General features: G+C 41.3%; 1 protein-coding gene across 1 annotated transcript in view; it reads right to left on the bottom strand.

Annotated features, from left to right (window-relative positions):
* CACNA2D3 (calcium voltage-gated channel auxiliary subunit alpha2delta 3) overlaps positions 1 to 23,804 on the bottom strand; it is a 636,447-nt gene that overhangs the window by 475,710 nt on the left and 136,933 nt on the right. Inside the window, exon 3 of the mRNA XM_069967934.1 lies at positions 23,459 to 23,575. Coding sequence (XP_069824035.1) covers positions 23,459 to 23,575 — 117 coding nt within the window. The remainder of the gene's footprint in view (positions 1 to 23,458; positions 23,576 to 23,804) is intronic.

Genomic DNA, 23,804 nt, shown 5'->3' on the forward strand with positions numbered 1-23,804 from the left:
GCTCAGTCTTCTCCCTCTTCCTCTCTGTTAGGCTGCTCTCGACACTGTAAGGTTGAGGACCTTTGGGTCATGTGATCAGGTCCTTCACCCTTTCTCTCTCTCTCTCTCTCTCTCTCTCTCTCTCTCTCTGTGCTGGCCCTGCTCTGTCTCCTGTGTCTTCTGATGTTCAGCACTCACCCTGCACTACAGTGAGCTGAACACTGGGCCCATCTCCCCCTCTGGGCCCCTAGAAGCGCTGTGGGCCCTGATGTCATATGACACTGTTCTGATGCCAGCCCTGGTCATATGGCAGTAGAGTCACAGACACAAGGATTCTTCCTACCTTACCTCTTGTTAACTATATGAAGGGAGGATAAACTGCAAATCTTTACTTATTCTTGATATTTACAGATATTCCTTGTAAATTGAGAGCACAGAACCAGATCTGATTGTGGATCCCATTAATGCACTCAAAGAAATAGTCAATACTGTTTTTTATTAACATACAAATCAATAAGCTATGTCACAAGTCACAATGATTGAATCAATTCAGAGCAAACTTAGATTTGTCCAGAATTCCAAAAAAAAAAGAAGCTTCAGTTATTCTAGAACAGGAGCAGAGACTCCTGTCCAAGACAAAGATCCTTTCTCCTTTAGTTACTGAGTGGTAAGCCATATTCCAGTCTGTTCATTTCCTAGGTGATATTATACTCACCATTCCCCACTCCTGTCCAGGCCTGGCTTCTTCCTTTGCAGCCTGTAGTGACCTTAAGTGATCACTAGAGTCCAGTGTTTCCCTCTGCAGTGCTCTTGTACTCACTCAATTGGTTACTAGAGGCTGCAAAGGAAGATACTGGGTCTGGCACAGGAGCATGGAAGTCATGGAAGCATAGACCATTGTTCTGGGGAGAGACATAACACTTCCCATGTAACCTTTCCACTGATGACAATGATATGACATGACTGTTTAGATTTGATATCTATTAACGGTGAGGGCAACTCCGGCATGCTCGAGTTGGATCGCTTGGCATTTGAATACTGGTGGCTGATGAAGTTACATAGTTACATGGTTACATAGTTAATACGGTTGAAAAAAGACACATGTCCATCAAGTTCAACCAAGGAGGGGATGGATACAGGGAAGGGGGAGGGGTGATAGGTTCTATACATATGCATCTATATTATTTTGGTCTAAGAACTTGTCTAGCCCTGTTTTGAAGCCCTCTACTGTTTTTGCTGTGACCAGATCCTGTGGTAGACTGTTCCAGTTGGGTGCAGCCCTCAGTGGTTCTGGGAAACATTGATACAGCCATAAGCTCGATTTCGGCTCATCTCTAATATCTATCTCTAGAAGACATCAAAAGTATCTTAAAGTGACAGTGCCCATTTATAGAAGTTTTCCAGGACTTATATTGATTTAGGTTTTCTAAGATATTGATGACTAGATATTGATGGCTTATTTTTAGATGGACACCCTCCACTGCTGATTGAAGGAACTACAGTTTGCTAAATAAAGCCCCACATATTTTCTAATACAAGTACCTGCTATTGCAGCTCAGTCCCATACAAATGAATGGGACTTACTGAAGCTACAATACTCCGACAAAATCACTACTAAAATTTCCAGATCTGTGTTTTGTAATGGGTACATGGTACTCCCTAGTAAGGTGATTGCGGAGGTTCTTGGAGTTGGACCCCCACAATGTGATATTGATGGCCTAAGGAAAACCCTTTTAAACTTCAAGGGGGCATTGTTTAAAAATCCGATACAAAATAAAAAATTGATTGAAAATGCAATTTGAAATGGTCCATTTTGATCATTTTGGGAGAAAAGATTAAAAGAAAACCTAAATCCAAGTATTAAACTTTTTACTTCAGATTTACTTTTCTGCGTACTGTAAATAAACTAACATGACAAAGTAATGAAATTATCATATAGTAGAACTAAATATAATATATATATATATATATATATATATATATATAGAGTTCTTCAATGACAAAACATCCAGTACCCGCAAAGTTATGCATCTTTAGTTATTGCAAAATCCATAAATCTTGTCTAACATAAAGCTATGTGATAGTAAGACAAGCGGCTGTTTGCTTAGCTTATGAATTTATATCCTGAAGTTATTTATTTTTTACTGGCAGCTGAAATACAGGTATCTAGGGTATACTCCATTTATCAGGAGCCGGAGGAGATGTTACTGCTGATATATCTTGGGATGTTCATTTCTCTGTTTTAGCTTCTATGTAAATCACTTTGCACATTCCGGCTGTGTCTGACATACTTTAGCATTATGTAGATACCGGTATATCAGTGCATTAGTTATATGATCTACTATACTTTATTTTTCCATGAAAACCGCATTTTTAAATCAGTTAGTCAAATTGGAGGAGATATCATGGTAAATTATGAACAATTAGTTGTTTTTTCTTTTTTGCAAATTGCCCAAAATAACACCAGTCACTCCTTTGGGTTGATGATCTTGACCACAGGTGTCAACCCTGCAGCCCCCTTAATTCTTAAAGCTTTTGCTGTCCAGGCATGATGGTGATTGTAGTTTTTGAACAGCTGGAGGACCACAGGTTTGCAGTACTGGCCGGGATGATCTTCAGTAATGCTGCGTTTACACGTAACGATTATCATGCAAATTTGCGTGATAACGGTCAAATTCGAACGATAACCGTACGTGTAAACACAGCGAACGATCAAACGACGAGCGAGAAATCGTTCATTTTGATCTTTGAACAAGTTCTCAAATCATCGTTGGTCGTTTGCTAAAATTTCGCTGATCGCTTCGTGTAAACGCAAAAGTCTGCCCGCAGCCCGGCCCCCTTCCCGCAGCCCGGCCCCCGCTCCTCCATAGCCCGGCCACGCATCCTACAGCCCCCTGCGCCGGCTCAATTCCCCCCCCCCGCCTGCTCGATCGCCACCCCCGCCGGCCCGATCGCCACCCCCGCTGCCCCGATCGTCACCCCCGCCACGAGCATACCTTACCTGCATGGCGTAGTGGGTGTTCCAAATTCCCGGCTCCCCTCTTCAGTGCATTGATTGGTTGAAAAGGGGAGACGGGAATTTCAAACAGCTCCTCTTCAGCCAATCAGTGCTGAAGAGGAGCACATGATAAAAAAATTTACCAAATTTTACCTGATTCTTGCCACGTGGTAAACTGAACCCAGCCAGAAACAATACTATGACATAATTTTATGACAGCTAACCTTACCTTATTGGATCACAATGTTTGAAGTTTAACTCAATTCATTAAAAAGGAAACTTGTTACTGTCTTCTGTCCATACTTTTTTTTTTTTTTTCCAAAGCAAGGAACATAAAAAAAAATACTAAGTAGTAAGGGGCAATTTGTCTGGCAAAAAAAAAAAAATTCCTTCGCTTAATAATTGTTACCAGTTACCATGGCAACCCAAAGGCCCAAACAAGATGAAAGGAATAACTAGATGTGCAATTGGGTGATACATGAAAGTTGTGAAGAATTGTACAAGCTGAAATTCCAAACATAATTGCTCTAGATGCTTCAGATGGGTAATAGTGAGGAACATGATTAAGGCAAGAAATATTTCCTTAATGTTACAAAACAACTCCACAATCCATCGAGTTCTGTGAGTCACTTGCTAGGAATGAGAATGTTTAATTGGGTTTCTTAATTATTATATTTGTCTTCACATTTTCTTAGCTGAAGTCTTTGTGGCATTAGGTGTATAGTCATTTTTGTGCAGTAAATCAAACGCTCTTTACTGTTTTTTTATTTTGACCCTACCACTTTAACACATTAACATTACACAGAAGAGGTCACCAAGCTATGATCTTGATTTGAATATTAGCATTGTCCAGAATGGCTGAAAAGTACAGAGTAAACAATAAGCTATGGCCCACCAGCTGCTGCAAGACTACAATTTCCATCATCTCTGGACAGCCAAAGCTTTGGTTATCCAGGCATGATGGGAACTGAAGTTTTGCAACAGCTAGAGAGGAAAACGTTTCCCATCCCTGCTATAGGGAGTGGAAAGGCAGAAGTTGCACTTGGGCAACATTGCCACTAATAAAACATAAGAATTAGAAATAGCACATGAAGCTCTAAAGCAGGGGTGGGGAACCTCCGGCCCGCGGGCCGCATCCGGCCCCTGAGACCTCCCGATGCGGCCCGCAGCTCCCCTGTAATGCGCGCTGCTCTGGAGGAGGAAGGAGCCGGCGCACACAGCATCCTCCTGTGTCTATGCCGGCTTCTTCCCCAGCAGAGCAGCGCGTCTTCAGTCTCCTGCGGGCCGTGCGCGATGACGTCATTTCATCGCGCGCCGCCTGCAGGAGAAGACCGGCACAGAGGACCTGGGACATAAGAGGACGTGGGAGAGAAGAGGACCTGGTCAGCGTGGGAACGGAGGTAAGGTGAGTGGGATGTTTATTTTTTTTATTTGGGGGTTAAATAGGCTACCAGGGACATGACAGATGGGGGTTAACTAGTCCACCAGGGACATGACTGATGGGGGTTATTTAGGTTACCAGGGACATGACTGATGGGGGTTATTTAGGCTACCAGGGACATGACTGATGGGGGTTAACTAGTCCACCAGGGACATGACTGATGGGGGTTAACTAGTCCACCAGGGACATGACTGATGGGGGTTAACTAGTCCACCAGGGACATGACTGATGGGGGTTATTTAGGCTACCAGGGACATGACTGATAGGGGGTTATTTAGGCTACCAGGGACATGACTGATAGGGGGTTATTTAGGCTACCAGGGACATGACTCATAGGGGGTTATTTAGGCTACCAGGGACATGACTCATAGGGGGTTATTTAGGCTACCAGGGACATGACTGATAGGGAGTTATTTAGGCTACCAGGGACATGACTGATAGGGGGTTATTTAGGCTACCAGGGACATGACTGATAGGGGGTTATTTAGGCTACCAGGGACATGACTGATAGGGGGTTATTTAGGCTACCAGGGACATGACTTGGCTAGACTAGACTACAAGGGGCATCACTGGGGGTTAACTACAATAGCAGGGGCATCACTGGGGATTAACTACAATAGCAGGGGCACTAGGGGAACAATACTTTGCCCTGGGTGCTGCAAACCCACGCTACTAATTGCCGCACATGTTATGCGGCCCTCGAATGATTTTATTAATGCCCGACCGGCCCTCGACATGGAAAAGGTTCCCCACCCCTGCTCTAAAGCTTAAAAATGTTGTCCAGGGAAATCTTAAACCCTCCTTACTGCCTCCTCGTGGCATAAAACTATAAAAGAGCCATACTTACCCTTCCTTGCTCTCCCATACCCCTGCTGCTCATGCTCTGTGATCCTCCATACAAGGGCCATGTTCCTGCTCTGAGGTCTTCAACTAAATTCCCCACTTAGGGATTGGGAGATCAGGGGAAGCTGGCAGATCAGGAACACAGCCAGGACCTGAGGATCGCACAGTGGGAGCAGCAGGGCGAGTGAAGGAGGTAAGTATAGATCATTAGTTGTTTTATGCTGCAGGGATGCAGCATGGAGAGTTAAAAATCAAAAGTCTTCTTAATCGACTGGTCTATGTGCTATAACCCCACCGATTGCTTAAATCATACCTATTGTTTCAAAGAAACAAAAACCTACGGATAAACCCTAAACATAAACCCTTTTGTTATTGAGCCACAGGAAGTTCCCTCCATAGTACACAGCTATTTCACATAGACTCTATTTTAGGGGGGGCAGGACCAGGATGAGCTGTTTGCCAGTAGTTCACACACAGTTACTTCATACCTGACTGCTCTAGCCATTCACAACACCACTCCGCTTTGCTATGTCATGACATAGTGCTACTGAAAGTACACTGAATGGGCTTGTACTGTAATATGCTGATGATTTGCACAGAATACTACTATAAATGTCAAGGAAAGGATTACACTAAGTACTGCTGCTTCTTCTGCAATGAGAATGACGTTTTGTATGTAAAAAGTATAGATCTTCAGGATACTTACACATGCTATGCTTTGCTCCCACTTCCTGTGTTCTGTCTTGCTGAATTTTTTACTAGGGACAGATTTCCCTTAACAATAGGCAGTGGAGATCAGATTTCAGAGAAGGGAGACATCCAGTGGTTAATACTTTATAGCTGTTTGTAAGGTTTGGTAAATTAAAAGCTTTACAAAAAAATGAAGGAATCATTTAGGCTAACATATGAACAGAAGCAGTTTCAAGTTACCATTTAAACAAAAATCTTTTAAGCCTACCAAACATTTGAGCACCACTTAGCCGTGGAAAGCAAAACAATTAAAAATGTACGGCATGTATCTTTAAGAAGTTAAAAGTGTTATCCAAGATGAAAAAAAAAAACATCTTTTTTCCCAGAAACAGCACCACTCTTGTCCTGTGTGTGATATTGCAGCTCAGTTCCATTGAAGTGAATAGAGCTGAGTTGTAATACCACAAAAAAAGCTGAGGACAGATGTGGCACTGTTTCTGGAAGAAAGTAGCTGTGTTTTTCTAAGCCTGGAAAACCCCTTAAAGTCTTTTTAGATATGTTTTATGCTTGTAACTAGAGATGAGCAAACCAGGTTCGGGTTCGAGTCCATCCGAACCCGAACGTTTGGCATTTGATTAGCTGGGGCTGCTGAACTTGGATAAAGCTCTAAGGTTGTCTGAAAAACATAGATACAGCCAATGACTATATTCATGATTTCCACATAGCCTTGGGGCTTTATCCAACTTCAGCAGCCACCGCTGATCAAATGCCAAAAGTTCGGGTTCGGATGGACTCGAGAATGCTCCAGGTTCGCTCATCTCTACTTGTAACCCATCTTTGGACTTTGTTCTATTTTATGAATATCTTTTTTGTAGGTGAGGTCTCCAGAACCGGACACAGTATTCCAGATGTGGTCTCACTAGAGCTCTATACAGCGGGATCACAATCTCCCTCTTCCTACCAGTTATACCTCTAACTATGCAGTCAAGCAATCGATAAGCTTTCCCTACGGTCCGGCTGCACCAGTTGTCGCTAATATGACAGTCGGAGTCATCTTGTGAAAGAGATTTATAAGAAAAAGGATGATTTTTGCGCTTTTCATTACAAAAGTACTTTTCTGTTTCATCCCAACTTGAGACTAATTATTTAGCCAGCACTTCATGTGTAAAATTGAAGCTAGGTTCTAAAGTGCAGGCAGTTAGCGTGCGGCCTCCTCGTAACTCTCTACTATGTATATTAATGTGGGAATAAGCCAGAGAGCATATGAAGTTTTTCTGAATCAAATTATATTTGCTTGTGGATATGATTGCATCTTTTATATTCATGGCATGAAGAGGAGAAATGCAGATTCATTGGTGGCATTGTTTAGCTTATTGCTTTCCCTCTTGTTGTCATAAATTGTGGTGTTTTTCCCCTGTGAATGCCTTGTAAAGTGATAGAAGGAACGATATTATTTCCAAGTGTATTCATGTTCTCGCGCTTTGTGCTCCAGTGATTGCCGTCATTTCAGCTTCACAGTAAAACACAGAATCATCGGCAAACTACAATTTATGGTACAGTTTGAGACTGTTTACCTCTCCCATGCAGTTCAATTCTGATTGCAATTTACTGTCTTTGTTTGTCCTGTGGGAGTACTTACATTGCAGAGAAAGGCCTGAATCCCTCAAAGCAAAGGGGATCAGAGAGGAGAAATATGCTTTCTTAATGGAGATGAAATGACTAACAATATATGTTATTTTTATAAAATTTTTATTCCATTTGCCCATACAGGGTGAATCAAACCACTCTGCTGCCTGTGGCGAACTATATAAAGGTTGTTTTCGTCCTCAAAAGTTATTGTCAGGGCAGGGAGCCAATGGCTCCTTGTTCTGTCAATAAAAATGCTGCATTATTAAACTGTGAGTGCTCCATACAAGCTTTCACAGTTAAAGAGCCAGGTGCAGCACTGGGTACACCCCAGTATTGACAATGTTCCTGCCATCCCCTTTCAAAAGCAGGGGGTGCCAGCTCAGGCCACAACTCAAGTGAACTTATGGCAGAATTGCCCCTGCTTCCATACACTCTGCTCAAAGGGAGGATTGAAAACAAGCAAAGGGGAAATAAACAGGGTCATGTCATGATTCAAACCCTCAAGGAGTACATAGAAAAATCTTGAGTCCAGTAAAGGGAGTAATATAATATGAAGGAAGATCTCAGAAACTTAGCACAGATAATTAAAGGGGTACTCCAGAAAAAAAAACTTATATTAGAAAGTGCCAGAGATTTGCAATTTACTTCTATTAAAAATCTCAAGCCTTCCAATATTTATCAGCTGCTGTGTGTCCTTCAGAAAGTGGTGTATTCTTTCCAGTCTGAAAAGCAGGAGAGGTTTCCTAAGGAGATATGCTACTGCTCTTGGCAGTTCAGTTCTTGTCACAGAGGTAGAAGCAGAGAGCATTGTGTAGGACTGGAGAGAATACACCACTTCCTGCAGGACATACAGCAGCTGATAAGTACTGGACGACTGAAGAGTTTTTAATAGAGGTAAATAACATATCTCTGGCACTTTCTGACATGAGTTGATTTGAAAGAAACATTTTTTAACTGGAGTACCCCGTTAAAGGATTTATGCACTTAAATAAAATACATGTCTCCTCCTGAGTCTGCTGCCTTCTGCCTAAGTCACAGAATGAGGTGTTATCTCTGTTCTGCTCTCAACTTTCCCTCCCCCCCCCTCCTGCTCATGTGTCCCTGGATGGCTGTTACTGCACTCTGTGATGTGGGTTAATCCTAGTGAGGTAACCAGCAATTTGACCTCAGAGGGGGTTGGCCGGCATTACAGAGTGCAGAGACAGCCAGCCAGGTATGCTGTTTACATGAGCGTCCCTGAAGGGAGAGGGGAAGAGGGAGCTCACAGCAGAACAGAGAAAACACCTCACCTTTATGTGCCTTGAGCAAAAGCCAGAAGACTTGGAACTCGGGAAGGAGACAGATAAAGTGCTAACAAGTAAGGAGAAGATTGTAAGCCTCCAGGAGGGGGATTATTAAACATGCATTTTATTTAACTGAATAACCTCTTTAAATAGGTTGTTTAGTCTAGAAACCCCATTCTAAAATTCCCTAAGAAGGTATACTGCGAATCCTAATACAATAATTTTTTGAATTAATTAAAGGGATTATCATAATATTTAACGTTATCCTATAACCACAGGATAGTAGATAACTAGTTGATTGGTGGAGTTTGACCTCTGTGACCCCAGACTCACAAAAATGGAGGTCTATGGATTGTAAGAGGCATGATTGACCACTGGTGATGGGACAGTAATGAATGACTGGAGCTGTGGCTGCGCATGCGCCATTCACTCACAAGACAATTGATGTCCTCCTTTAACAAATGCTGATATACTCCCAATGATCAACTAGTAAACCCCTATCATGTGGATTGGCAAAAACTTTTCATGTAAGTTGCAAAGTCCGATTACAAAAAGTCTGCTCTGGAGGACTAAGCACATTAAATGGATAAACTCTTTAACTTGACCACCAGTGGTGTCTTTTATATAACCAGCCAAATGGACCTTTCACTATTAGGTCATCCTACACTTGGTATTGTAACTTTTGGTTTATCAAAACATGACATCAGTGTCTGGGTAAAAAACCATCCTGCATGGTCTCCAAAGACTGAGCATTATACTGGAGAATGCATTGGACAATTGCCCAGCTTACTAAAATGGCGGCACATACAACTTATAATGGCAGAGTGGCTGTCCTATGGCAGGTGAAGCACTGAGATTTATGCATCTAAAAATCTTGGTATTTTACATTCATGTTCACTAGCACTGCTAAGTTCTTTTATGTTGCAAGTTGAATTCCGGTAGGTTTAATGAGGCATAAATCCCTTGCTATCCTGTGCAAGATTGAACTAGAGCTGAGTGAATCATGATATTGCAAGTTACTGCTCTGCCGGCCTCTCATATTCCCCTAATACAAGGTGTCCATAATTCTGTAGCAAGAGATTTTTCTGAAATCTACAATGTAGCCAGTGCAGAAACATGTCCCTGACCCAGGAAATGGAATTCTGTAAGTAAAATATTCTCAAAGCTCAGGCACTGGTTACTTAAAGCGAATGTACCTACTGGCATATGAATAGAATGGCGACAGTGCAGGGAAGCTGATACCACGGTCGTTTTTTTTTTATGCGGCTTGGTTCCCGTACACGGCACCTGTCTATTACTGAGCATGGGCCTGGCCTGAAGCACTGGAGGGGGGTCAGCCCGCACACAGTAGGAGGAAACCCCCTCCCCTCTATTATGCGGCATCTTTAGAATCAATGAAGCCCTGTCATAGAGGAGTGGGAGGTTCCTCCCACTGAGGGCAGGCCGGCCTGCCACCGGTGCTTCAGTGGTTTAAAAAAAGGACCGCACCACCGGCTTTCCTGCGCCAGCACCGTTCTTTTCATATGCAACACATAAAGCGAATGTACCTGATGGTACATTCGCTTTAAAGTGACACTGTGACCTCCTTTTTGCATTCTGACTCTCTACACAGGTGTAAAGGGTAAATTTAGCGGTTTTCATACCTTATTTTATAACATACGTCATGGTGCTTGTTCAAGTAAAAAGTGATCTTTTATCAACTGCAGATTGTGTTAAGTGGGAGGGGCCTTGCGGCATTAGCGCCACTTAGCCCCACCTACAATGCCAACGTTGGCCCCGCCCCCTCGTCGGCCATTGGACCAGGCTGGCCTAAAGGTCTAGGCCCTACCCCCTCTAGGTTGGTCCACCAAGGGCATCAAGGGGCGGGACCAAGTTAATGCTGTGAGGCCCCGCCCACTAAACACAATCTGCAGTTGATAAAAGATGACTTTTTACTTGAAGAAGCACCATGACTTATGATATAAAATAAGGTATGGAAACTGCTAAATTTACCCTTTACATCTGTGTAGAGATGTCAGAATGCACAAAGGGGGTGACAGTGTCACTTTAAGCCTCGTGTTATAATGCATCTCTAGAAGATATCCCCTATAGATTGGGGTGGGATCAAAATTTTTAATATGTTCCCTATTTCTACAGGCCTTAAATGGTAACTGTCAAAAAACAGGTCACATTACAAACAACTTCCCTCCATTTGATAGCCACGTTGTCTGTAGCATATGTGTAAGTCATTTCAACTACAAAAAGTGACTCCTTAACCCAAATAAAAAGCCCTAATTGGCCACTAGTTATCGTACTTTTCTGCAATCTGCTTTTCATTACATGTTGTTAGGCTTAGTCCATTTCTTTTAAAAGAGAGAACAGGAAATAAAACAAGACGTAGGGGTGGGGCTTTGATATTGCTATGTGCAGAAGGGGGAGATAGCAAGTTCGAAGGCTGAGTTTGCAAGATGAGCCTATCTCCACCTTCCATACATCTGCACTGTAAATGAAAGATGAATCAAGGCTTTCCTCTTATCTCAGTAACAGAAGAAGTTCAGTCCTTAGTGGTGTTGAGCGAGCATTGCTAGTGTTGATAAGAAACTGAGTTTGCAAGGTGCTATATGTTCTGAAAGCAAAACAGCAACAGCATAAGCTTCACAACAAGAAAGGGGTTACATCACAAAAGCAGCAATGGTCTAAGCAGTAACAAAAAATGATGATGATGACAGCTAACAGGTAGGAGTGGAAAATTACACTCAGGAGATAGCACTATGCATATAGTGTTTACAAAATGGACAGTTGCCTTGAACTTTGAGTGAAAGCCATGATGTACCTTTCAGAGACAGTATAAAGCCTCTGGAGGAGGTAGTCTCAGATGTACACAGTCTTTGCTGTTTTCCCAACACAGCACTAGCAAAGCCTACTTCTACTTCATGTATTCCACCGTGGTTTCTTTTATGGTGGGGATGGAATGTCCATTGCATATTTAGGGGTCATCCCCCCCTTCCTTCTCAAATTAGGAATCTGCCTCAACACAACACCTCCCTCCTGCATGTGAATTCTTTTGGAAAGTTTTTTCTTGGTAATGTTTTTAGCTTGGATTATCCCATAAGATTAGTAGAAGGGAATATCCCCTTAGGAATGGTCAAATTAGGAATATAATATAATATAATATACATAATAACAACTCTGCAGTCTAAAACAATCTCTAACTTGATTCATAAGAAACTATATTCCCAAAAATGTTTGGATGATTATTTTTCAGTGGGATTCAGTGAAAATATCATTTGGAACTGGTATCCATGACATGGACAAATAATTGGTGCAATCTGGATGACACCTAAGAGTTGAGTTCAATAAATTGGCAATTGCTCACCCACCCACCTAATTTGGCAAATTACAACAGGAAGAATATTAATCACAACATAAACTGTGTCACTGATAAGTACCGAGAACAAAGAGTTGTGTAATTAGAATCCGAACAATTCCGAACAATCTTTAAATAAACTTGAAAGAATCTATTTGTATTCCGCCAGCACCCAATAGAAATATAATAATGCAAATGAATGTAAACAAATATTCTGGAAAACCTTTAATTTGTTGGCAACAATTAACAATTATAGGCAATTGTCTCTTCTATTATGGCAGATTCTGTCATTTACGGCTATTTATGGCGGCAATTAGTTGATTCACCGTAATTTTCTTCCACCCACGACCATTTTACATTTCTACCCTCAAAATACGTAGATATCTGGGAATTATTGCATTTCATTTCGCTTACAGCTAAAAACACAGAACAATGATCAGGAATTAGCATTAGAGATTTATGCTTCCGTTAATTTATACAATTTGTTTTTGTTTTTATGCAAATATTTTTTTAATGCAAAGATTTTCCTGGTAAGCTGAAATAGAAGTAGCAAATATATACGAGAATATGGTGTCTCACCATCAAACCTAAGGGGCACTTCTTATTCACATCATAAGGGCATTTTCACACATGGTACATATGGTAGAACGGCTGGTGTCAGAGAAGATCATCCCGGCCGGTACTGCACTACCGGCCAGATGATCTTCATTTCTGTTGAATTGGGATGCAGGCGCATCAGTGTGTGAGCTGACTTGTCTGTGTGGCTGCTATTCAATGAAAAGCGGCCGCACAGAACTGACATGTCAGTTTTCCGTGCAGCCGGTTTGAATCCCGGCTGGAGCGTAGACTATGTGTATACACTCCGACTGGTATTCCATTCATTGAAATACAATGTATCTTTTGCATTAATCACGGCCATTGTTGCAAGATGCAACAACGGTGGTGATTTATGTAAAAGATACGTTGTGTAAACATGGCCTAATTACAAGCATATTGAAAAGAAATTCTGGTATCTTTGACTTAAGGTGAGAATGGCTTTTTTTGAGACAAGGGCTATGTTTACACTACGTTTATTGCATAGCAACGGACGCTGTTAGACTGCCGGCCGCTGGGCTGCATATAGCCCATTCCTGCTGCCGATACCTCTGTATCAGCTGCAGGAACATTCTTTTTTTTTACAATTGACTTGCGGCCACCGTTGGGTGTGCCCGCAAATCAATTAACCATTCACTTCAATGTAAAGTATGGCCGCTGGCAGACTTTACATTGTGTGAACAACTATTATTTCCAGACACTGTTCGCTGGACAGCGTCCGGAAATAATAGGCATGTACATTATTTTAGTGCCCATTCTAAAGAATGGGCATTAGAATAATGATGTGTGCATACAGCGGGCGGCATTGCATTGACTTCAATGTGTAATGTGTAAAAAAGGCCTTCTATCATTAAATAATCTGGAAACCTTGCCGATTTTATTCCCTCCACTAGGCCTAAAGCTGAGATTTTCTGTTCTGTCTGTGATGGTAAAGAGGAGGCTGCTTTAATGTGATCTGTAAAAAATTACAGTGAAAGATAACACCAGTAAATAAAGAAAACAAAAGATGACCCTATTCAAAGGTCACAGAGCATGTCCAGTAATGTTTCCAATTCATGTCCACTACATTCCCTGTCAACATTCAACATTAGTGGCTAATAAGTATGGGAAGACTTGAGATTTTTAAATAGAAGTAAATTACAAATCTGTCTGGATAACCCCTTTAAAACAAGGATTCCTGTTGCCACTTTTCAGAGTAACTTCATTTGGCTACTTTTAGAAGTCCTACAAGAAGACAATTGATTTAAATTCCCAGTCGTGTTTTAAGGCTTCTCATATAAACCGGTAAATCAGTACATAGTGGGAACATATGGCCCTATTTCACGTGTCGTTTAGAGGAGCAAACGAGCGCTCTCAGCGCTCGTTTGCTCCTCGTTCCCTGCTAGCTGGTCGCTGATGATCGCTGATCGTCTGGGCAGCCCATAGGATACAGCAGCGTCTGCTGCCGATGCTCCTATTCAACGGAGCGACGACAGCAGATCGTTGCTGTATCAGTCGCTTGTTTTTCAACATGTTGAAAAACAAGCGACTGCAACGATCAGCCGACATTGATCGCTGCACTCTATTCCACGGGACGATTATAGTCCGTAGCGGCCGATATCGGCCGAATACGGACGATAATCGTTCCGTGGAATAGGGCCTATAGCATAAAGGTTATAAACATGGAAATGTCCAATTACTATAGAAATCGCCTTTAAAGTGAATGTACCCCTAGGACATCACTTTCTTTTTCTTTCATAGTTCACTGGAACCACATCACGGAAGGGGGGAATCATCACACTTGAGGCCGACTGGCCCATCCTAGTGTTTCACACCTGGACGGTGCTTGGCAATAGATCGGCACCGTGGGAGCCGGGTGGCGGTTCAAAAAAAGGACCTTGGGATCGGCATCCACGTACTGGCACCAGTCTATTCATGTAAAAAAAAAATACTTAATATATATTGTACATTTTCATCTTCTGTTTCTAAGTTTATTATATTTCCCACCATACTATAAGAGTCATAAAAAGTGTAATTGGGAGCACCCGCAGCCTTAGTCACCCCGAAATAAGCAGCGTCTCCAAGTAAGTTTCATTGAAAGCAAATGCCAAAGAACTGTAACAAGGAAAAAACTAACTCTGCATGTGGAATTCTGCGATAAAAAGCTTTGAATTCCCAGGCTTCCCCAGCTAAGCCCCACTGGTGTAGTGAACCATGAATCTCCGGAAATTGAATTAGAGCATAGCTGCAATTATATTATACAGTGCCATCGCGATGGGAATCTGCTTCACTTTGATCACCAGGTAGCAGGAAAAAAAAATTAAAAGCACAATAAAAAGAGAAAAGTGATTTCCGACATGTTTACCAATAATGCTCACAAAGGTTGTTAGATACAAAGCAGGATGGGATGATGTAAAACAGATCAGACCAAATCAAAAACATAATTAAAGGAAGCAATTATGAAAATAGATGACACAATTGATACATAAAGCAAAACAGCCACAATCCGGAGTTCTTCCTAATGCATTGCTTGGGCACAGCTTGTAAAGAGCTTTATTTGTTCTGGCATGTGTAGTCCAAACATGTCTGGGAAAACCTCGATAAAACTTTAATCAATGACTGCAATTATCTGTTGAGACGTCCGTATAGGAAAATCATTTATCTCCACATCTGCATGTGCAGAACGGCAGAAACAAAGGCAGCTCAACAGCCTCTCTGCTAGGCAGAGTAGTGGGATGCCAATACCTTGCCTATGAAATAATCAGGACATCAAAATATTTGCCAGAAAGCAATCAGCTGTGAATAGGAGGGAAAAAAACAACAGTTCTGCCAACGGGTTTTTCCAACAAAAAATTCTAAAATGTGTAACGCCGAAATGAAAGGCAAGACACATCAAAACATTGTACATTAATAATTATCTTGTATATTTATTAGGTGGACCATGTATATAATAACAGTGCTTACAAAAAGTTGGGAAGGTGGCCCAATTATGAGTCTGCCATTTAATGTACCAATACTTAAAGTGTACCTTTAAGTAATCCAAAAGACAAGGCATAGTGGGCCCGCGGAGTAACAAGGGAGTGGTGCACTTGAACAGATACAAAATCAGGTAATAGCAAGAAAGACAAAAAGAGTATGTGTTATACACGGATGCACACACCAAATAAACTGTCACAAAATATAAATCTTTATTGGATACAAAAGACACCACAAAAAAGTTAAAAAAACACTTAAAAATGACCACAAAGGGTCATGTACAAAGTCAGATTACCCCCACAATCATTAGGGTAACACCATAGTACTAGGGAAAGCAATCAAATAGCCAATGCAGTACACATATATGCACTAAATAGAAGGGCACTACAACATAGAGATAGAAATTAATACAAAGTTACACCAAACTTACATCAAAGAAATCAACCAAAATGCTATGTGCCACAAAATGATATCCTCTTATGTGACATGCAAACATCCTGGTACAACACCACCTAAACCCCACGCGTTTTGTTATGTTCCCATAACTTCATCAGGTCTACTCCTGCTAACTACTGTGTAAGGAAGACTACAAAGCATTTCTACTGTCGGGCCACAGATGGTCATTATTACTGTGTGTGGCGGGAGTACTAAATGAATTGCTCATCTAAACAAAGCGTGAAGCACTTTGCTTGATCAGTGCTCCGATCATCAAACCGCTGGCCTTTCAGTGCTGCTCTGTTCCCTGCCACTTCCCCCAGGATGCCAGGAAAAGCTTTATCAAATCATGGAAAACTTCTTCCAGTTTCCCAGGGTTGGATCCAGCTTTTTCCCAGCACCCGAGGTGGAGCAACAGGGAGTGAAGCAGTGCTGAAGGGCTGGCGGCTTGATGAGTGGCATGTAGATCAAGCAAAGTGCTTTGCTTCGTTTGGATGAACGATGCTCGGGGGCATAGCTGGGATTCAGGGGGCCCCATAGCAAAAAACTGTAAGGGCCCCCCCTTCCCTACGCACAAGACAAAGCACTGCACATATATATATATATATATATATATATATATATATATATATATATATACCCTCACCGGCCACTTTATTAGGTACACCTGTCCAACTGCACGTTACCACTTAATTTCTAATCAGCCAATCACATGGCGGCAACTCAGTGCATTTAGGCATGTAGACATGGTCAAGACAATCTCCTGCAGTTCAAACCGAGCATCAGTATGGGGAAGAAAGGTGATTTGAATGCCTTTGAACGTGGCATGGTTGTTGGTACCAGAAGGGCTGGTCTGAGTATTTCAGAAAGTGCTGATCTACTGGGATTTTCACGCACAACCATCTCTAGGGTTTACAGAGAATGGTCCGAAAAAGAAAAAACATCCAGTGAGCGGCAGTTCTGTGGGCGGAAATGCCTTGTTGATGCCAGAGGTCAGAGGAGAATGGGCAGACTGGTTCGAGCTGATAGAAAGGCAAAAGTGACTCAAATAGCCAACCGTTACAACCAAGGTAGGCAGAAGAGCATCTCTGAACGCACAGTACGTCGAACTTTGAGGCAGATGGGCTACAGCAGCAGAAGACCACACTGGGTGCCAGTCCTTTCAGCTAAGAACAGGAAACTGAGGCTACAATTTGCACAAGCTCATCAAAATTGGACAGTAGAAGATTGGAAAAACGTTGCCTGGTCTGATGAGTCTCGATTTCTGCTGCGACATTCAGATGGTAGGGTCAGAATTTGGCGTCAACAACATGAAAGCCTTGGTACCAATTGAGCATCGTTGCAACGCCACAGCCTACCTGAGTATTGTTGCTGACCATGTCCATCCCTTTATGACCACAATGTACCCAACATTTGATGGCTACTTTCAGCAGGATAATGCGCCATGTCATAAAGCTAGAATCATCTCAGACTGGTTTCTTGAACATGACAATGAGTTCACTGTACTTAAATGGCCTCCACAGTCACCAGATCTCAATCCAATAGAGCATCTTTGGGATGTGGTGGAACGGGAGATTCGCTTCATGGATGTGCAGCCGACAAATCTGCGGCAACTGTGTGATGCCATCATGTCAATATGGACCAAAATCTCTGAGGAATGCTTCCAGCACCTTGTTGTATCTATGCCACGAAGAATTGAGGCAGTTCTGAAGGCAAAAGGGGGTCCAACCCGTTACTAGCATGGTGTGCCTAATAAAGTGGCCAGTGAGTGTATATATATATATATATATATATATATATATATATATATATATATATATATATATACACATACATACATACATACATACAGAGAAATGCTCATATGGATTGAGCTGAAACGTTGCTTACGCATTTTGTGGGAGAAATAAAAGTCTCTGTTTGATCACAGCTGATCGGAGTGCTGCGGTTCTTCTCTTCGTTATATATAAATATATATATATATATATATATATATATATATATATATATATATATATATACATACATACATATACATTCTGTGATGTGGCCAAAAAATAAAATCTCCTGTGGCCACAGGCAGAATCCCAGCTGCAGCCACAAAATTGATAGGCAGAGAAGAGAGCAAATGGCTGCTTCCTCTGTCAGTCAACAGTTAACTATAAGGGCCCATTAGGAGTCTTTATGGATAAATACATAGCTGCAGGAGCAGGCTGCCTTCTGCTTAACCCCTTATGTACTCAAGGGTGTAAGTGACCCAATGCTCAGAAGAGGAAGAAATCTTTGCTCTACTGCTGGTGCACTGATAACCCCTGACCTCTGCACAGCAGGCAGTGAGAAAAGAGGTCAGGGGCTATCAGTGCAGGGAAGCAAAGTTTCATTTATCTTTTGCCTGTTAAACCATTTTTTGTGTTGCAGCATGTAAGTAAACATAGGGTCACTTACACACTGCAGTACATAAGGGGTTAAGCAGAAGGACACAGGACGCTCTTATCTTCTCCTCCAGGCCCTCCTCCTGCTTGGGCCCCATAGCAACCACCTACCTTGCCTCTATGGTAGCTACGCCACTGGATTTGCTCTAATCTCTAATCATTACTACATAGAGGACACTAAGTGCAATGTGTGAGTAGCAAAAAGGAGCCTCTTTACTTAGTGTAGAACACAAAGCAACAATGTCACTGTTTAAGGCCACAATGGTATCCGTTGAGTAATGAAAGCCCATGGATGTGTATTAACATATTTGACTAGAAAGTTATATGAGCTATGAGCGATATTGCTCAACCCCTTTCATATGAACCACAATAACACACATTGGCCATGTACAAAAGTATGCCTGTTTTTGAAAAAAAGTCTGTGTTTTTTAACTCATTCCGTTATCAAGCTTGGGGTTATTTAGTTTTGACATAAGACATCTTAGGGGGGGAACTGATTACAATGTACAAATATCTGAATGGATTGACGCAGGTTCTTTACTGTACGAGCAGTGAGAATATGGAACTCTCTGCCACATGATGTTGTCATGGTTGATTCATTAAATAAGTTCAAGGGAGACCTGGATGCTTTTCTTGAAAAATATTATATTACAAGTTATGGGCATTAGGTGTCCGGTGATATGTTGATCCAGGGATTATTCTGATTGCCATTGGAGTTGGGAAGGAATTTTTTCCCTGTGATGGAGCAATTGTCATCTGCCTCATAGGGGTTCTTGCCTTCCTCTGGATCTACACAGTAGGATTTCTCCTGATGGACTCTTATCTTCTTTCAACCTTACTAACTATGTTACTATGTTACAGTACAACCCTCTTACAACCTGTCGTGGAACCAGTATTTATACAGCGCTCTTACTAATGCAGTGAAGAGTCCATGAGCCTATATACTGTTTTGGCATCCTAATGAATTGGATAATTGTTTGTCCCCGTGTGAGGTTGGCCTGTGTGTCAGTGGCTCGCCTCCAACTAGTACCACTAAGCAATAGCCAACCAGACGTCTTGACCAATGTGTATCCTTGGTATTTAGTGCAGACTACAATAATCGTTTCTTCTGGTGCTATGGTCACATACCGTAAGCTTTGTGTGAATATTATCATTACAGAACAAATATTTCTCAAATAACAGATTCATTTCTCCGGACATTAGGAGTAAAGAGAATGTCTTCTGCCAATTTCAGGAATGTCATCTGTTTGCTATGCAAATGATTAGAGATCAAAGTGACGCAGCCAGAAGAACAATGAACGGTATTTGATTCTGCGTTTACGGCTTCATCGCACTTCAGTCCAGAACTGCTCAGCAGATTAGATCTTATTTCAAAGCCATATTTTGCAGGTTGTTCTGTCTCCTTAAATAGATTCTTCAAGAGTATAAGAAATGAAAGTGGCAGCAGAAAATGTTATAAAATGCTAAATTAAACAAGCAAACCCAACGTGAATCATCCAGTGGACTCACTGGCCTTTGGAGGAATGATGTTCCCTACATCCATAAAACGACTGCTGTCAATCACTAACTGACCTTAGCAATGATGCTATTATCTATGGACTGTTGAGTTCAGTAAGTAGTTATATCCAGCATGTCATTGCTCAAAGTTAATAAAGACCACCATGGACTACTGTGGTGTCGGGGGGGGGGGGGGAATAGAAGGGAATTTCACAGGTGAGTAATGTTTGGTTTGTTATTTTATACTTCCATTTAATTTCTTAATTTCTTATATTATCAATCATATTTAGTGATGAACACACACATCCCAATGTTCATTTCGGATCCCGAACACAAAAAAAAAAAAATGAACATGATAGGTTCATGTTCTCCAAACATTCACAAACAAATAACGAATGTGCAGTAGAAGCATAGGTTTTGGTCTATGCACGTGTGTACAGATTATCAGGTGCAAAGCGTAAATCACGCAGTTGCATACGTTTTGGTCCACGCACATGCGTACAGGTTATCGGGTGAAAAGCGGAAATTACGGAGTTGCGTACATTCACAAGTTCGAATATGTTTGAAAATGATCGATTATTACCAATTCCGATCATCAAATTGTGATCGGCGAACAATTAGCATGAACGAACATGCGAACATTTACGAACATGTTGACTCATCACTAATCATATTCTATAAATGGACATAGTCACAAGCTGCCCAAGCCAACGGGAAGGGATTACTATGACATGCTCAAAGTATTTTTTTAAGTGACAAACTACTGTGTGGCTCGCAATAGCAGTCCTGTACATCACTATCAAGCAGCAGTGGGAAGACTAAAAGACAACACACCAGGAGTAAATATATTTGACACGGATGCACACAAGTGTGTACTCTACAAATTAATTAGGCTATATATTTTTCCTATAGAATCACCTCCACTACCTTATCTACATTTTACAGTACAGGCTTTGTGATCTGCCCTTCCTGAAGACTTGGATGGTTTCTCCTAACCTCAACACTCCAATCTCTGTTTGTCAACATTTGACAATGTCATCTCTTTAGAGAAGGAAGGGAGAAATCAGAGAGAGAGAGAGAGAGACAACAGTAAAGCACAGCCATGTATATGCTATGTACAGGAGATGCACATCTCTACACCTACATTTTTTTTTAATTGCCTAACTTTGAATTTAAAGGGGCACTCCAGCAAAAATGTTGTTCTGGTGCCAAAAAGTGCCAGAGATTTGTAATTTATTTCTATTACAAAAATCTCCAGTCTTCCAGTACCATATGCTGTATGTCCTTCAGTAGGTGATGTATTCTTTCCAGTCTCACACAGTGCTCCCTGCTGCCACCTCTTTCCATGACAGGAACTGTCCAGTGCAGTACAAAATCCCCATAGAAAACCTCTCCTGCTCTCCAGAATGGAAATATACCCCTTCCTAAAGGACGTACAGCAGTTGAAAAGTACTGGAAGACTGGATATTTTTTAATAGAAGTAAATTACAAATCTCTGCCTCTTTCTGGCACCAGGTGATTAAAAAAAAAAAATCTATTACAAAATTTTCCATAGCTTTTAATGTGAACAGCCCGAAGTGTATTGCTGCTGAAGAGACGTAATGCACTAGTGTCGCTATACAACATCACATTATGTTTTTAGCCCCTACTTTAAACCTCAGGAAAGCAAATTGATGGCAACGTAAATATTTTTTGTGTGTCAATCAAACAGGAAAGCAGGGAGCAAGGTGGCTTTAATGCTTAGTTTATCGTGAGACATTAAGCGGTGATGATAGAAACATACACAAAAAGGCAGATAAAAAGATTTGCACAGATGTATGGCTTTTATGTAAATTGCCAATTCTTTGACAATAATGTTTATTTTCAGGTATATTGTAAAAGCTGAAAGAGGAGGCAAAGCTTTCAATTTTAAAATATATGACACATTACGTACAAATTCCCTTGTGATAATATAATTATGCACTGAAGGGCATACATACAGTGGGTGGCATAAAAGGCCAATAAACAACTATTTGTAAAAGACAGAATGAAAAGCTAAAAACACAGCCCGCTGCCAGTGATCAGAGGGCAACCAGACAAGACGATCAATACCATTTTAATAAATTATTTTTGCTAGATTTTGAAGTCCCACAAAGTTACAGTTATACATACTATGTGCTACCATAGTCTTTATCCTGAAGGAGGGTCATGAAGAGCTGTGTCCAATCATACATGGAAAACCCTGCAGGAGCACAATGGCAGCAAGGAGAAGGACTCTGGACATACAGTAAGTCATAAGGTAAACTTGCAGATCATGACAGCAGTATATACTATTAGGCTATGTTCACACAACATATGTTTTGGATAAATCACGGCCATTGTTGCAATTTGCAACAATGGAGGTGATTTATACAAAACATATGTTGTATGTGAATGAATGGAATCCCGCCCGGAATGTACACGTACAGTATACGCTCCGGCCAGGATCCCATCTGACATCTCAGTTTTCTGCGGCCGCTATTCATTGAATAGCAGCCACAGAGAACGTGTCAGTTCACACAATGGAGAGTGCGGCTCTGGCTGCAAACTCTATTGTGTGCAGCTGTGAATTCACTAGAAATGAAGATCATCCGGCTGCTACTGCATTACCGGATGATCTTATTATTATTATTATTATTTATTTATCTATTTATTAATTTATAGAGCCCCCTTAAATCCAGAGCACTATACAAGCGATAGGGGTGACAAACAAGAACAATACAAGATCAAAAACACATAACATGAAGGCAAATGGCAGACTGATACATAGGGGGAAAAAGGACCCTGCCCATGAGCGCTTACAATCTATAAATCTTCGGTAACACCGGCCGTTCCGGGACCCGGCAAGGTAACAGAACGGTCAGTGTTATACGTAGTGGGAACCTGGCCTTATGGCGCTATTTCAAGAAAGTGGCAATACAGTTGGGTCACCTGTGGCCAAAGCATATGTTCCTTGACAGCTGCCAATATTTATTTGGTACTCTCCAGCAAGCTTGATGCTGTCTAATGGAGTGTTTACGCATTCAGGTTTTAAATTGCAAGTAGTGAAAAGCAAAGTCAGGAATGGATTTGGAAAGAGGAAAAATCTCAGTCTTTCCTATTTGCCCCTGGCTGTGGCTTCAATAATTGCAATTGAAAACCTGAATGTGTGAACACACCCTTAGTACTTTTATTATTAAAGGCCCAATTACACCAAGCGATTATCATCCGTTATGGACTATAATTGCTTGGTGTAATAGCTATTGTCTTTCAACATGTTAAAAAAACAATTCCAATAAAAATGAAGGCTTAGTAGAAAAAAATTTATAAAACACAAACCCGAACTGCCTCTGCCTTCTTGTGGAACATTTCCTCCATGTCCTTTGCAAGTTTTTTGACGAGTTGAAGTCCATCTATCTCTTCTATGGAGACTTCCTTCTCAAATTCTTTGTATTTCTGTAGGGATAAAAGAAGGCATTAATAAAATATGCATTATTAAAAAAAAAAAAAAAACATCTGCAATAATAATAAAAAACCATTAGAATCAAGGTTTGTCCATATATATTATACCGAGGGAGATTTATGAAAGGGTGTAAATATACACCTGGTGTAAACTTCCCACAGCAACCAATCAAAGCTCAGCGTTCAGCTTTGATCGAACAAAAGAAGAGCTGTGATTGGTTGC

The sequence above is a fragment of the Dendropsophus ebraccatus genome, chromosome 4, assembly GCF_027789765.1.
Source record: "Dendropsophus ebraccatus isolate aDenEbr1 chromosome 4, aDenEbr1.pat, whole genome shotgun sequence".
NCBI lineage: Eukaryota > Metazoa > Chordata > Amphibia > Anura > Hylidae > Dendropsophus > Dendropsophus ebraccatus.